The sequence below is a fragment of the Ananas comosus genome, linkage group 18, assembly GCF_001540865.1.
Source record: "Ananas comosus cultivar F153 linkage group 18, ASM154086v1, whole genome shotgun sequence".
Lineage (NCBI taxonomy): Eukaryota > Viridiplantae > Streptophyta > Magnoliopsida > Poales > Bromeliaceae > Ananas > Ananas comosus.
In genome coordinates, this window is record NC_033638.1 from 4,599,282 (window position 1) to 4,614,969 (window position 15,688).

General features: G+C 37.7%; 2 protein-coding genes across 7 annotated transcripts in view; one reads left to right on the forward strand and one right to left on the reverse strand.

Moving 5' to 3' along the window:
* The window catches only part of LOC109723720 (alpha-N-acetylglucosaminidase), a 70,155-nt gene that overhangs the window by 15,453 nt on the left and 39,014 nt on the right, over positions 1 to 15,688 (reverse strand). The window lies entirely within an intron of this gene.
* LOC109723721 (uncharacterized mitochondrial protein AtMg00810-like) lies at positions 332 to 5,138 on the forward strand. Of its 3 annotated transcripts, none has more exons than XM_020252189.1 (3): positions 332 to 780; positions 855 to 1,901; positions 2,138 to 5,138. In XM_020252189.1, the coding sequence occupies exon 3, from the start codon at positions 4,007 to 4,009 to the stop codon at positions 5,027 to 5,029; it is 1,023 nt and encodes a 340-aa protein (XP_020107778.1). In that variant the 5' UTR covers positions 332 to 780; positions 855 to 1,901; positions 2,138 to 4,006; the 3' UTR covers positions 5,030 to 5,138. The 3 variants fall into 3 exon arrangements, with proteins under 3 accessions (XP_020107778.1, XP_020107779.1, XP_020107780.1); XM_020252191.1 differs by having other exon boundaries at positions 345 to 780; positions 2,138 to 2,454; XM_020252190.1 differs by lacking the exon at positions 2,138 to 5,138 and having other exon boundaries at positions 338 to 780; positions 855 to 2,086.

The following is a 15,688-nucleotide window of genomic DNA, read 5'->3' on the forward strand; positions in this document are numbered from 1 at the left end:
CATAAATACGATGTACATAACACAACATAATAACATATTTAAAGCTAAGGGTGTGTTTGGACCCTAGTAAAAATAGTCTGAAAACTATTTTTGTTCTAAAAATAATTTTCCATCAGTTTGTTTCTACATAAAACCATTTTACCTGTAAAATTATCTTATAGAGACAGTGAAAACTACCCTTTTCATTTTCCACTCACTCAAAACGAGCGGAAAATGAAAAGGGCTGCACGAAAAAGCGCCTTATTGTGACTATTACGATATATTTTATCTATATTAGGATACTGTGTATTATTGCCTTCTATAGAATAGGATTATATAGTATGTAATCCTAGTTATACTCTTACTATAGTAGTCATTGTTACTATAGTAAGACAATCTCTTGTACTATATATATTCATTAATACAACTCAAGAAGGTATGCTCTTTTGCCCTTCTTACATGGTATCAAAGCAGGAACCCTAATGTGGGGATATCGATCCATAGCCATCATCCACCATAAGTCTCACCTTTTTCCATAGGTGTCTTTTCTTTTGGTTTTCTATCTCCCTGGTACTGCTACAGTACTATCGCTACAGTGCTGCTATAGTATCATCACTACAGTACCGGTAGTGCTACAGAGCCTCTGCTACAGTATTTTCAGCCTTTTTATGGTTCCTCTTTGCTCCTCTGGTGCCGCTAGGACTATCGTACTGTTGGTTGCTCGTATCGCTCGGTTCTTTCCTTGGTGCGGTCGATCTTATTTGGTAATAAGTGGTTCCTCTCTCGTGTGGTAGAAATCAGGTTCTTTTTTATTCTCATCCGCTACATTCCGATTTATCTTTCTTTCTTATCTAGTGGTGGATCATTCTCTTAAGGTGGTAAACATGTCTTCTTCTACCTCAAATTTGCCAATTGTTAACATCAAAACTCTCATACCACTAGAACTCACCAATTCCACATATCTTGTGTGGAAACAAGTCTTTCTTAATGTTCTAGAAAGTTTTGGTGTTACAACACATGTGGACAGAACTAGTGTTGTGCCTTCTCAGACTATCGATACTGCTGATAAGAAGGTGGTTATAAATCCTGAATATGTAAGTTGGAAAAAGACGATACTACTATACTTTCATGGATTAATGCCACTTTATCTCTTAGCATATTACATATGGTTGTTTCTAGCTCACCTAAAACTACATATGATACTTGGAGAATTATTGAGGCATATTTTCTTGATAAGACTGCTTCCACGGCTTTTTCTCTAAAGTCTGAATTGCGGAGCATCAAGTCAATGAGCAAAAGTGATTACATGCAAAAGATCAAGACGATTGGTAATGCTCTTCAGGCGATTGGTGAAATCGAGTCAGGCTATAATTTGGTCATGACTGTTCTTCTAGGGCTACCAGAGGAATATCGAGATTTTGTTAGTGCTCTAAACACACACAGAAATAAGCCAACTTTTGAACAACTTCGTCCACTCTTGATGCAAGAAGAAACAGAAGTCCAGCGTCGTACTAGTGTGACTACGTCCTCTACTATTCCCACTATTGACGGTGAAGCTCTTTATGCCAATCGTGGACGTGGTAATCATGGAGGCCGTGGAGGTAGATATCGTGGAGGCCGAGGACAGCATGGTAGACACTACTCTGGTCGTGGATCTCCTGGAATCTACCCACAGTCTCAACCCAATTATCCTCAACAATCTCACATTCCAAATCAACAACCGTATATTCCGAAGTCTGGCATACAATGTCAGATATGTGGAAAGTTCAATCATTCTGCTCTTCAGTGCAGACAACGCTTCAATCATTCTTTCGCTGCTGATGAAGTTCCTCAGACCTTTGCTGCTATGAACCTTCACGAACCCGGTGAGGAAGTCTGGTATCCGGATACCGGAGCATCAAATCATATGACCGCAAACTCTGGTATTCTCTCATCTTCTAAACCTTATAGTGGGTATGAAAAAATTCTTGTTGGTAATGGAAATTTACTTGATATTACTCAGACAGGTGAAACTCAATTGAATACATCTTCTAACTCTTTTGCTCTTAAAAATGTTTTTGTTGTTCCTGCTATTAAGAGAAATTTACTTTGAGTGCGTAAATTCTATCAAAATAATAATTCTCTTTTTCAATTTGACTCTACTGGTTTTTCTGTGAAGGACAAGGAAATAGGGAAGGAGCTTCTTCGATGTCCTAGCTCGGGAACATCACTTTATCTAATTTCTTCTAAACTTGCAAGTGTAGGGAATTAGCAACAACTAGCTCTTGTTGCATCTAGGTTTAGTGGAGATGTCTGGCATAGACGGTTAGGCCATCCTAGTTTTCCTGTTCTTTCTACATTTATTAAAAGCAATAAAATTGTTTCTGATTTTGCACTGAAATTATCTGTCTGCAATGCTTGTAATATGGGAAAACATGTTAAACTCTCATTTCATGATTCGGAATCTCAATCTGCTTTTCCTTTTCATATTGTTCATTCTGATGTTTGGCAATCACCTGTGCCCTCGGTTTCTGGATACAAATATTATGTTATTTTTATCGACGATTATTCTAGATTTTCCTGGCTTTATCTTTTAAAATTTAAACATAAAGTTTTTGACAACTTTCTCGAGTTCAAGAAGATAGTTGAAAATATATTTCACAGTTCAATAAAAATTTTTCAATCTGACATTGGTACGGAATTTGTAAATGATAAGTTTTCTAGTTTTTGCTCACAATATAGAATTATTCACCGATTTTCTTGTCCTTACACTTCTCAACAAAATGGCCTTGCTGAGAGAAAACATAGGCATTTATCTAACATTATTAGAAGTCTATTGTTTCAAGCTGGCTTGCCTCCTCGTTTTTGAGCTGAGGCAATTCAAACTGCTGCTTTTCTTATAAATCGATTCCCGTCTCTTACTGTTTTAAATGGGCGGTCACCATATGACATTCTCCATGGTTGTGCTTCTCTTGACTTGCAACTTATCAGAGTCTTTGGATGTTTGTGTTATCCCAATGTTCAGGACATTGCAGATCACAAGCTCTCTCCCCGATCACTTCCTTGTGTTTTCTTGGGCCTTTCTGACAAACATAAAGGCTTTCGCTGCCTCTATCCGAGCACTGGTAAAGTTTTTATTTCTCGCCATGTTACTTTTGTTGAAACTGTTTTTCCTTACTCTTGTCTGTCTAAATTTTTTTCCTCACCTTCCCCTACTAACTTAAATTTTCAAATGTTTCAACATTTTCTTTCTAATCCTCCGTTATTGGGCGAAAGTCCTTCCTCTATTGATGCTATCTCTGGTTTTTCCTTCACACGCCCTTCTACAGACATTGGTTCAAATGTATCTGTTTCACCGTCTGGGACTGTATCGACTTTTCCTTCCACCTTGAATCATGATGCCACACAGGTTAGTGATGAACATGCTGCCACTGTTGTTGGTCCACCTGAACTCCGAGTCCATACCAGACGACACACCCTCCGACCTACTGCTGCTACAGCATCACCTTCTCCTGTTGAGTTGACGCCTTCCACATCTGACAGGCCACCTTCACCTCAGCCTATTGAGCCTTCTTTACCAATCCAAACACAATCTATGCTTACTCGATCTATGACTAAGAATTTTGCCGGGTCTACCTCCTTCCTAGCTTCTACACATACTACTCTTCCTACTGAGCCTACCACTTTTCATGAAGCTTTTCAGGATGCAGGTTGGTGCGTTGCCATGGCTGAAGAATTTCATGCATTACTCATCAATGATACTTGAGAGCTTGCTCCTGCTCCTCCTTCTGTCAATCTTATTGGCTGTAAATGGGTCTACAAAGTCAAACAAAAGGCGGATGACTCTCTTGAGCGTCTTAAAGCTCGACTAGTGGCTCAGGGTTACAAACAACAACAAGGCATTGATTTTGATGAGACTTTTTCTCCGGTTGTCAAGTCGACCACTATTCGTACTGTTATTTCGGTCGCTCTCTCCTCTGGATGGTCTCTCCGACAACTTGATGTGAAGAATGTCTTTCTTCATGGCACTCTCTCTGAGGAGGTTTATATGAAACAACCACCTGGCTTTGTGCATCCTTCACTTCCTAGTCACGTTTGCCGTCTACGCAAAGCTCCTCGGGATTGGTTTCAGCACTTCACTTCCTTTCTTTCTGAGATTGGTTTTGTTGGCAGCACTGCTGATCCCTCGATGTTTGTTTGTCATTCCTCTTCTGGCACTCTTTTTCTCCTTTTGTATGTTGATGATATTATTGTCACCGGCAATTCCTCATCTCTTCTCGATGCTCTTATCGTCACTTTACAACGCGAATTTGCCATGAAGGATCTCGGACAGCTGCATTATTTTTTGGGTATTGAGGTTTATCGCTCCCCCTCTGGTCTTCATCTATCTCAACAAAAATATGCGCATCAACTGCTTCAGCGACATAGTTTTCTTGACAGTAAGCCCGTTTCTACTCCTCTTTCGCCAACATCTCCTCTCTCTTCCCATGAGGGGCATCTTCTTGAGGATCCATACTCTTATCGTCAGATAGTTGGTGCTCTCCAATATCTCACTTTCACCAGACCGGACATCTCATATGCCGTCAACTCTGTTGCCCAGTATCTCCATGCACCTCGTGAACCGCACATGCAAGCGGTCAAGCGTATTCTGCGTTATATTTGGGGGACGCTGTTTTATGGCCTTCCTATCTCTCACTGCAACAATCCTTCTTTTGTGGCCTTCGCTGATGCTGATTGGGCTGGTTCCCCGGATACACGTCGCTCTACTTCTAGATATTGTATTTTTCTGGGGCCAAATCTTATCTCCTGGTCCGCTAAGAAACAACCCACCATTTCTCGTTCTAGTTCTGAAGCAGAGTATCGTGCTGTAGCCTACACACTTGCTGAGACAGTCTGGATTCGTCGTCTCCTTCGTGACCTTCGTGTTTTCTTATGGCGCTCTCTATCAGTATTTATTGCGATAATCTCAGCACCACCTACCTTGCGGCCAATCCTGTTCTCCATGCTCGCACAAAGCACATTAAACTTGACCATCAGTTCTTGCGGGAAAAGGTTCAATCTGGTGATTTGACCTTAATTCATATTCCTTCTGACAAGCAACTTGCCGATATTTTCACCAAGCCCCTGTCATCCTCTCGGTTTTCGATATTGCGGCTCAATCTTCATATCCGACCACCGGATGTTAGCTTGCGGGGGGATATTACGATATATTTTATCTATATTAGGATACTGTGTATTATTGCCTTCTATAGAGTAGGATTATTTAGTATGTAATCCTAGTTATACTATTACTATAGTAGTTATTGTTACTATAGTAAGACAATCTCTTGTACTATATATATTCGTTAATACAACTCAAATATATTCGTTAATACAACTCAAGAGGGTATGCTCTTTTGCCCTTCTTACAGTGACGCATGAGTCTATCTTGCCTTTTTTACAATGCGGTCTACAATTAGACGTGGACTTCCATGCACCGAGCCCCTCTACTCCATGCAGCGCCTCTCTTTCTCCCCCATATATAAATATATACATACATATATATAGAGCTAGGCTTGCTTGCTTTAAGAAGCACGGTGGCCTCTGTGTGCTGGGACTTCCAAATCGACTATCGGCTCAATTAGACTTGATCAAGAGTATTTGAAGTACATGGAAAATAAATTCGCAATTTACCTAGTGATCGAAGTAGCCCAAAATCAACAATTTAATGGTCATAGTGAACCGTTGCAAGTTTAACGGTGCAAAAATATTCAAATCACATGAAATTTTGCTACAAAATTCTTTATACTATATAAAACAAAATCACTATTTTTTATCTAAATTTTTGTGCAATATCATCACTTTTTATGAGATTTTTATTTTCAACCGTTGATTTTGAGCCATTTCGATCACTAAGTAAATAATATCGAAAAATGGCAAAATTTATTTTCTAAATACGTCAAATACTCTAGATCAATTCTAACAGAGCCGATCGTCGATTCAGAAGTTCCAACATCGGAAACAACTTAATATCACGACGGCCACCATGCTTCTAAAAAGATACAAGGCGAACTCCATATATAATATTAGGGTTAGATGCATACAGGCCCATGCAAACATAGTAAATTGCAAATATATCCCTACAAAGTTCAACTTTCATATGTTATCCCTACAAAACCTCTAATATTTTCAAATATATCTCTCTGATTTGTTACCATTATAGAACTGTTTATATTTTAAGTGAAATGTCGATTTTGCCATCACAAATATGCCCCTCCAAAAGCCATAATAGTATAATATAAGAGGGGCAAAAATGTCAAGTTATCTCATAAACTAATCAGGGTTAAGTATTTAACCTCTGATTAACTAAAATTTTCTAACGGATTCTAATGGCATGGACATTTGAAAACTTTAGAACTCTTGCAGGGACAACATATGAAAGTTGAACTTTGTAGGGATATATTTGTAATTCATTATATTTGTAAGGACCTGTATGAAATAACCCTATATTATATATATAATATAATATAATATAATATAATGTAATATAATTTTATACATATATACACAGATATATATATATATAGTATAAAAACCATAATATTATAAATAATATATAATATTACTAGAGAGAGAGAGATGAGGAGGAAGGAGAGAGAGGAGGAGTAGACTGGCTGGTAATCCACAGGAGCAACGGAGTGCTCCTGAGCCATTTTCGATGATGGAATTTTAAATCGACGATCTGTTTCCGTTAAACTTGATCTAGCGTATTTGAAGTTTATAAAAATAATTTTTGCGAATTTTTAATAGTCATGTACCTAGTGATCGAAAGGGTTTAAAATCAATAATTTTAATGGTTTGATATATGCCGTTTTCAAGTTTACACGGTGTAAGAAGTATTCAAATCAGATGAAATTTTTGATACAAAATTTCTTATACTATCTACAACCAAGATCAATATTTCTGATCGAAAATTTTAGTGCTATATCACCACTTTTTATAAGATTTTTATATTCAGCCGTTGAAAATTATTAATTTGAATCCTTTCGATCACTAGGTAAACTATATCAAAAAATTGCAAAAATTATTTTTCTAGAAACTTCAAATACGCTAGATCAAGTCTAACGGAGCCGATTGTCGATTCAGAAATTCCATCATCGAAAACGGCTCAGGAGGAGCAACAGCATCCTGCTCTATATATATTACATATACAGAGTTGAGCTAGAATGCATCAGTTGCAAAACAGTCTTCGTTGCTACCCATTTATTTTTCATGATGAAGCTCCAAATCAAGATCGACACTCGTAAAAATGATCTTACCACTTGAAGTATTTAAAAACAAATTTTCAAATCTTTTCGACGTTATTGAACCTAACGATCAACAGGTTTCAAATTTATTAATTAATGGTCAATGTCAAGCTCGCGGATTTACTTGTTTCCCCGGCACCGCCGACAAATCCGCCCTATACACAAAGAATTCCTCCTATATACGAAGCGATAGCTGTACCTGTACCTATAATCATATAAAACTACAACCAGTAGTATAGAGCTGCTAACAAGGTTTAAAGTCTCGATCGTTGCCGCACTGTGCCGGTTCGGCACGTACCGTGCCCCCAAGGAAAGGGAGCACGATACAGTGGGGGTCTCGGACCCCCCCTGTTGTGCCGCGGCACCCCGCGCGTGCCACACGAGACAAAGCGGCAACGTGAGGGTGCCGGCGCACTGTGCCGTCCGCACAAAGCTTTTTTTTTTTTTGCTTTTTGTTTTTTTTGTTGTCTTTTTGCAATTGTTGTTTACTTTTGCACTGTAAGATGCTTTTGGGTTTCTTTTTATTGGAGGGGGTTTGGCCTTTTGGTAACCAAAGCCAGGATGCTTTTTTTTCTCATTATCACCCCCCCCCCCCCCCTCTCATTTTTCTTTCTGATGCTGATCTCTTTGTTTTTTTTTTTTTTTTTTTTTGCATTTGGTGTTTTCTTTGATGAATGCTTTTTTTTTTTTTCTGTCATGTTCCCCTCCCCCCTCGTCTACTAAGGCAACTTCCCTTCTTCTTTCTTAGGTAACTTCCTCCCTCTTTTCTCGCGTATCCTCTCCTCTACTCTGTCTTTTTTTTCTTCTCAGTGCCGATATATCTTCCTAAAATTATTTAAAGGACAAAGACTTGCATATTGCAGATTTGCTTATTAGGTAAGTCAAAAAAATAAATTTAATTGTTTTATTATAAATATAGGATTAATTTTTATGATATATTCGATCCACCCAAACATCTATTTTTTTTCAAAATTATGTTATCAAACTTTTCACACCACGCAAACTTTTGGCGAATCAAGGTAAACAAACTTTGAGTTACATCAATCTTAAATTTTAGTTTTGCATTAGAAGATTTAAAATATTGATAAAATCAAAAGCTAAATTAAATCAATTAATACTTAAGTTTTATTAATTAATTTGTCATTTCATTTATTACTATTTTTGATGATCTAATAAGTCTTCAAAAAACTTAATATATAAGTATTTTTAACAAATTTTGAATAAAATTGTAAGTTAATTTAAAAAATTATTTTTTGTATCTTATAAAAGAAAGAGTAGTATACAATCGAAAGAAGAAAAAAAGGATGTCTTTGTATTTTTAAAAATTATAATAGCAATAATTTTAAAAAATAATATAAATAATTAAAAATTTTAAAAATATTAAAATCTAGAAACTATTTCTTTAACATTATATTTTATAAATTATTAAAATTCGAATAAAAGAAAGAAAAAAATAAAAGAATTTAAAAAGTTAATCCATTCTAAGTTTCTAACAGATTTTCAAAGAATTTTTCAAAATTATTTTTTTAAAATTTGATCAAATATTTTTTAAAAGAATAAAAAAGAAAAAAATTAGAATGTAATTGCGATTCTATTTTGATGCTATACTATTATATGCCTTTTTTCTTAAAAATCAAAACAATATATAGATTTTGAAAAAAATTATAAAAAAAAGTAAAATTTTCTATAATTTTATCTATTATAAACTTTAATTTTTTTAAATAAAAAAATAAAAATAAAAAAGTTCTAATTTGATACATATGATTCTTTTTTCATCATGTCGTTCTTTTTTTTATTTTGCTAAAATAGATTTTATTTGAGTTGTCTGTAACTCTGTATGTCGGTAATTATAGATCATAATGCCACCTAAATGAACAGAAGATTATGGTTGGCAACATGAACAAATGATTGATAGAAATATATTTCATTGGAAGTGTAATTACTATAATATGGTCGGAATGGGCGGAGGTGTCACTCGCCTAAAGAAACATATCGCTGGAGGTTTTTCTGAAGTATCAAAATGCCCTAAAGTCTCTCAGGAAATAAGACATGCAATGAAAATTGAATTAGAATATTCAAAAATAGCAAAAAAGAAAGCAAGGGACGATCGAGATGAACTAGATAAACCAGCGGGTGAATATCCCCCTACTGACCCATATGAAGGTATAGGTAATGAATTAGATGCTGATATTAGAGCTGCGATGGAAGCATCTGCACAAGAAAGATGGCAGCAAAATGAAGTTCGACGACATAGAGCACAATTTGGACGCTCTCAGTTTGATGCTGGTGGTGAATTTGGGTCTGGGTCTGGATCTGGCGCTGCACCATCTGGTTTAGCTCGAGGTGGTTCTGTTAGCCGCATGTTCGATAAATTTAAAAAAGGACCAAAAGGAAAAAGCAGAAGACATCCAAATATTATAGATATAGACCCAATGGCATTTCCTGACCCAGATGCTCAATAGCAGCACATAGATAGTATGCTAAAAAAAGATAAAAAAGGCAAAATTGGTCGAGCAATAGCAAAATTTTTTCACTTCAGTCATATTCCTTCCCATGCAGCAAGTACTCCATATTATAGATCAATGATTGCTACCATACAAAAGGAGGGTCCAGGAGTTGAACCCTCAATGCCATATGAGATTTCTGACAAATACCTTGACACGGAGGTCAATGGTATTCATGTATGGGTAAAAACCTTCAAACAACAATGGGAGATGTATGGTGTTACCTTGATGTGTGATAGTTGGACAGGACCGACAAAAATGGGCATTATAAATTTTTTAATCTATTGTAATGGCAGGGTGGTTTTCCACAAATCAGTCGATGCGACCGGTCGATTTTGAAGATGCTGATTATATATATGCATTATTGGAACAAGTTTTAGGTGAGATTGGTGAGAAATGTGTGGTACAAGTTGTATCAGACAATGGTGCAAATTTCAAAAAAGCTGGCAAACTATTAATGCAAAGGCATCCGCATTTATTTTGGACTCCTTGTGCAGCGCATTGCTTCAACCTAATGAAGTCTGACTTCAGTGAGATAAATCGGGTTAAAAAAACTATGGATACTGCACAACGTGTATCTAAGTAATTGTATAATCATCTTTGGGTCCAAGCTTTAATGGTGAAATTCACAGGACGAGAACTAGTACGTCCTGGTATCACAAGATTTGCCACAAATTTTATTGCTCTAAACAGTATCCTTCAAAATAAAAATGGATTAAAGTCCATGTTTGCATCAGATGATTGGCAAACATCTCGTTATGCCTCCACGGCTGATGGAAAATCGATTGAGCAAATAATTCTGTCTGCCAAGTTTTGGGATTATGTGAAAGAGATTGTTGATATTGTGGAGCCTTTATATGTGGTTCTCCGTTTAGTGGATCAGGAAAAAATACCTCAAATGGAACATGTCTATTATAAACTGAGGATGGCTAAAGATAATATTAAAAAAATTAATTCGCCACGGTGTCAATCTTTTATAAAAGTTATTAACAGACGTTGGGACGTTCAGATGAGCCGGGATCTACACCTAGCAAGTAAGTTATAAATTATAACAAAGCTATTTATTATTGATTGTTCATTAGTAGTCTTGTATTGTTAATAGAGTGATTTCTTTCTTAATGATAGGTTATTATCTTAATCCGTCGTACTATCATCGTTATAATCTTGGATTTGATGATGAACTGTTGAAGGCATTACGAAACGTTATCAATAGATTGGAGAGGGATCCAACACATGCTGCTCTTGCCATAAGTGAGGTATAATATTTTTTCAATGTATTATTAATTTGCTAGATGTTAATATGCTGATTTCTGATTATTATTCTATCATAATAAAGGGAAAAATATTTCGTGAATCCTCTGGAACTTTTGGTGAAGCGGGTGCAATTAACAGAAGACACAATACCGATCCCAGTAAGTAACTCCATAATTTGCACAGTTTACAGCTGACGATAAATCTTATTTGATATATTTTTAACTTTTAATTGTACAGCTGGGAGGTGGCTATAATATGGTGGATCAGCAAAGCATTTAAAAAAGATTGATGTGCGTGTCTTATCTCAAACAACAACGTCTAGTGGATGTGAACGCAACTGGAGCACGTTCGCACTGATACATACCAAAGTGCGTAACCGATTAGCGTACGCTCGATTAGAGAAGCTAGTTTATGTCTACTATAATATGAGGCTCCGTTTAAGATGCATGCAAGGAGAGCATGATAAGAAAAAGGAATTAAAAACTTATGATCCCTTGGATGCAAGTTTTATCAATGATGAATCAGACTCCATACTTTATTGGCTACAAGATAGAGATAATTAAGAGGACCCATTACTCGATGAGCCTGGAGATCCACCACGACCATTCAGAATAATTGCTGATGAAGCAAGAATTAGTGATGTTGAAAGATGGGCTGACGAGAACATAAGAAGGTCTCAAGATAATGTGCAAGAACAAACGGCTTTGGATGAAGAATCCCAAAATCCTGCACATGACTCTGATGCAGAATTCGAACGTCTTATGCAAGGACCTGGATATGGTCGTTCACGTCATACTCAGGGTCAATCTGGGAAGGAGAAAACGTCTTATACCGCAAAGAGGTCTTCAACGACAGTCCGACGTGGTAAGAGTAAAAAAAGTATGACATCGATGGATCCATTAGATGCAGCTGATGCACTCCCACAAGATGATAGTGATACATCGACACCAGCAGATTCTCGATTACCACAATCTAAAGATGAATGTAGTGATGTTATACCACTAATAGCAGTGAGGATGGCGGCGACTTCATTCCACCAACACAACAGGAGAGTGGGGGTGGCCGTGGCCTTATATTTACTGAAGAGCAAAACTTCACACATGCCACTCAAGATGCTGACCATGGGTCTCGACCACGTCAAACATCCGGAGTGGTATATGCCCGTCGAAAAGATAGGAGGTCCGCACAACAAGATTATGGGAAGATGAGAGAAGGTTTGGAGGCAATATCAACTAGACATCCACGAAGGGATGATACTTTCCACACACAGTTTGATAGTACTTCAATATCATCGCATCCCTCATATTGACATGGCCTATATGGAGAGATATTTGATTATGATTCATCAATTTATGGCACTCAAAGTGAATCCCAATCCATCCCATTACATAGTGAAAGCTCATACAGCGAATCTACGTCCACTCATGCATATCCACATTATGGTTCTTCTATTCCATACAATCCATATCCTTATGATATTTCAGTCTATATGCCACAGATGACTGTTGTCCATTATATCCATGATCCAGCTGTATATGCAGGTTATCTTTGACAATACAATGACATATATCGGGAATATATGACTTTCTCACAATACCAGCAATACTTGTATCAACATTGATAAATAAATCTTGTATCTGCAGATGACAACATGCCATATGATCAAGCGCGACAATCTATGTGGAATTAAGCAGTCATCTCTATGTAAAGAGATAAATTTAAATAATTATTATACTTGTGAATTTCATTATTGTATTTTAGTTTTTATTCTCCATCAGGTATAGTTGTATTTTACTTACAAAAAGCTTACATGCATGTTAATTGATAAGTATAGTAAGGTATATATAGCAAATATTCATAATTATTTATTTAAATCTTTCAAAATAACATTATAAGAGTTTATTGGAATAAAAAAAGCTGAAATAAATCCGAGCCAAAGTGTGCCAGTAGGAGGCCGTGCATATTTGTCGGCACGCAAGCATGCCCGTGCCGTACCGTGCCAGGGACGTAACAGCACGCCCCCGTGCCACGGCACTTTAAACCTTGGCTGCTAACAGAACGGTAAACATATATAAACAAACATCGGGTTCACTATACATACAGTCTCCAGATACAACATCACTCGCTCCAGCGAGGATCAAACATCAGTATGTACATGACCCAAAAATCCAAAACTACCTGTAGCTGGTACTCCTCTAAAGCAGCAACAAAACTAGAAGGGATCTAGCTCGCAACTTCCTTTCCACGATCAGGATCAGCAACAGCAGCAGCCAAAGAAGATGGCTCTGCAAAAAGAGGCCAACAACTGGGTGTGAGAACTACTGCAAAAAGTAGTCCTCAGTGGGTACCGCTACCGACCTCAACGGCTCACCCACTAAGTCTACAGAAGTATGCTTAGGGACAGTAAAGAAAGCTGGAACAATTCTACAGCTATATGCCACTATACTATCACGATCCAACTCTAACTATCTGTAGAAAAATGTAATTTCTGACCCAATCTCACTAGGGACTGTGAACACACCCGTCCCGCTTGTTGAAGCAACACTAACTACTACCACGCTCGGTCGTCAGTGGAGAGCGAGTCCAGCAAGGACAAAACGACAACAACGCAAAAGCACAAAGCCCGACTCCGAAGTGGCACTCGTGGGCGCTACCCAACCGAGTACGTAAGCATATCTTTGCCGAGCTCAATCAGGCTCTCACAGGCTATAGTCAAAGCAGAAGGGTCTAACTGGTCTAACAACCATAACTCTCGTGCCCTCGGCACAATCTGGTGCAAAATACAGAAATCTGGGTCCACCGTCAACTGCGACGGCACCCGACAGTCTAGAACAGTCTATACACTACTATAAAAATAAACTCGGCATCCCAGCACGAGCGTAAATTCATTCTATACTATTCTGGGTATCCACCGGCTACAAACTGCGGCGACACAAACACACTACAGCTCCTAAACCTAAATCTGGTAGTTTTAAGAAAATGACAGTGTAGAACGTATAATTTTCTCTTAAGTCAATTCCAAGTCCAACATGTATAATAAACTAAAGCTCCAATTCATATTTCATTTAAGAACAATGCAAATCGACGAATCGAGCTACTAAACATGATATACGAAGCCAAAAATACATACTGACAACAAACTAGGCTTAGGAGGAAATCCGAAGAATTCGGTAAACTTCAACTCACCTCGAAAGCTAATCTAACTCCGGCAAGAGGTCGACAGGAGAGGAACCACGCGCTGGCCCGACCTCCCAACGATGCGACTATGACGCTTGCGTGCTCAAACGGCTTCCCGGCGCGAAGTCGAAGTCGATCCGAGCTCCAATCGCGACGTCCACCAAGCGCACGGCTTCAATCTATCGAGAGAGAGGGAAGAGCAAACAAAAGCTCTCTCTCTGATCCTCTATCCTATATAGGCAGTGGGAGATAAGGGTGAAATAATCGAGGCATCAAAAGACCAAAAGATCCCTCACCTACCCTGGAGTACCGGTACCAGGCCGATGCTGTACCGGTACCCCGCATCAACCTTCGCAACCCGAAAGCAGAAATCAGAAAATTAGACTGGGGTACCGATACTCTCCTGTGTGGTACCGGTACTCAATGCTGACAACCTGCAATTTGCAGATTTCAGTGTTAAATTCCTGCTCTCGCGTCACACTGAGCCCGTTTTGCGTCTGTTTCGCGTCAAAACGACTCGGACTTGTCCCGACACTCTCCAAACGTGTCGACAAGCCTCAGATGCTGAAATCTCACGGCTGCAAAACACCAGGGATACTACAGTCAATATTAGGCATTTTCTCGTTTAACGGAGTATAGATATCCAAATCAATTGAATTTTGGTTAGAAATTTCTTTAAACTATTTAAAACAAGATCTATACTGTTGATTTTGATTGCAAGATTCCTATCATCACTTTCTAAAGGACATTCATTTTCAGCCGTTCATTTTTGTGTCCACTTGATGGACAAAAGAACAATATCGGAAAAGCATGAAATTTGGTTTCTAGATGCTTCAAGTAGTATAGATCATGTTTAATAGTGCTGATCGTCGATTTGGAGGCTCCATCAAAAACAAATGGGTGGCAACGGAGACTGTTTACTACTAAGAGCTTCCCAGCTCAACTTTACATATATATATATATATATATATATATATAGAGAGAGAGAGAGAGAGAGAGAGAGAGAGAGAGAGAGAATAGGAAGCACAATAGCTTTTGTGCTTTTAGAAGCACAGCAGCTTTTGTTCTCCTAAGTTCTTAACCACCCATTAATAGGCTAAGAGAGATAAGAGAAATTGGGAAGAATTTAAAAGAGAAGAGAAATTGAAAAACCCAATTTCTCTTCTCTCTCTCACCTAGTTAGAAACTTAGGAGCACACGGGCTGCTGTGGTTCTAATAGCACAGTAGCCCTGTTTTATATATATATATATATATATATATATATATATATATAAATGTGGCAATTTGAGTGTTTGTGTGGTGTAGCCGGTAATTTTAACAGTTAAAACTCTAGAAAACTAGTGATCAGTTTACTACAGCTTTTTTAGACTTTAAATCAAAGGTTTATGAAAGTTATCACATCTAGTTCAGATTGCCTCGGCTAGCAGCTAAACCTTCGGCGTAGTAGCTTTTGTTGAACCATCGTGCCTCGCGGGGCACGATAGATATAGATATATATAGACATATAG

Coding starts and splice junctions, on each gene's coding strand:
- LOC109723721 (XM_020252189.1), top strand. CDS start 4,007: ATGAAACAACCACCTGGCTTTGTGCATCCTTCACTTCCTAGTCACGTT.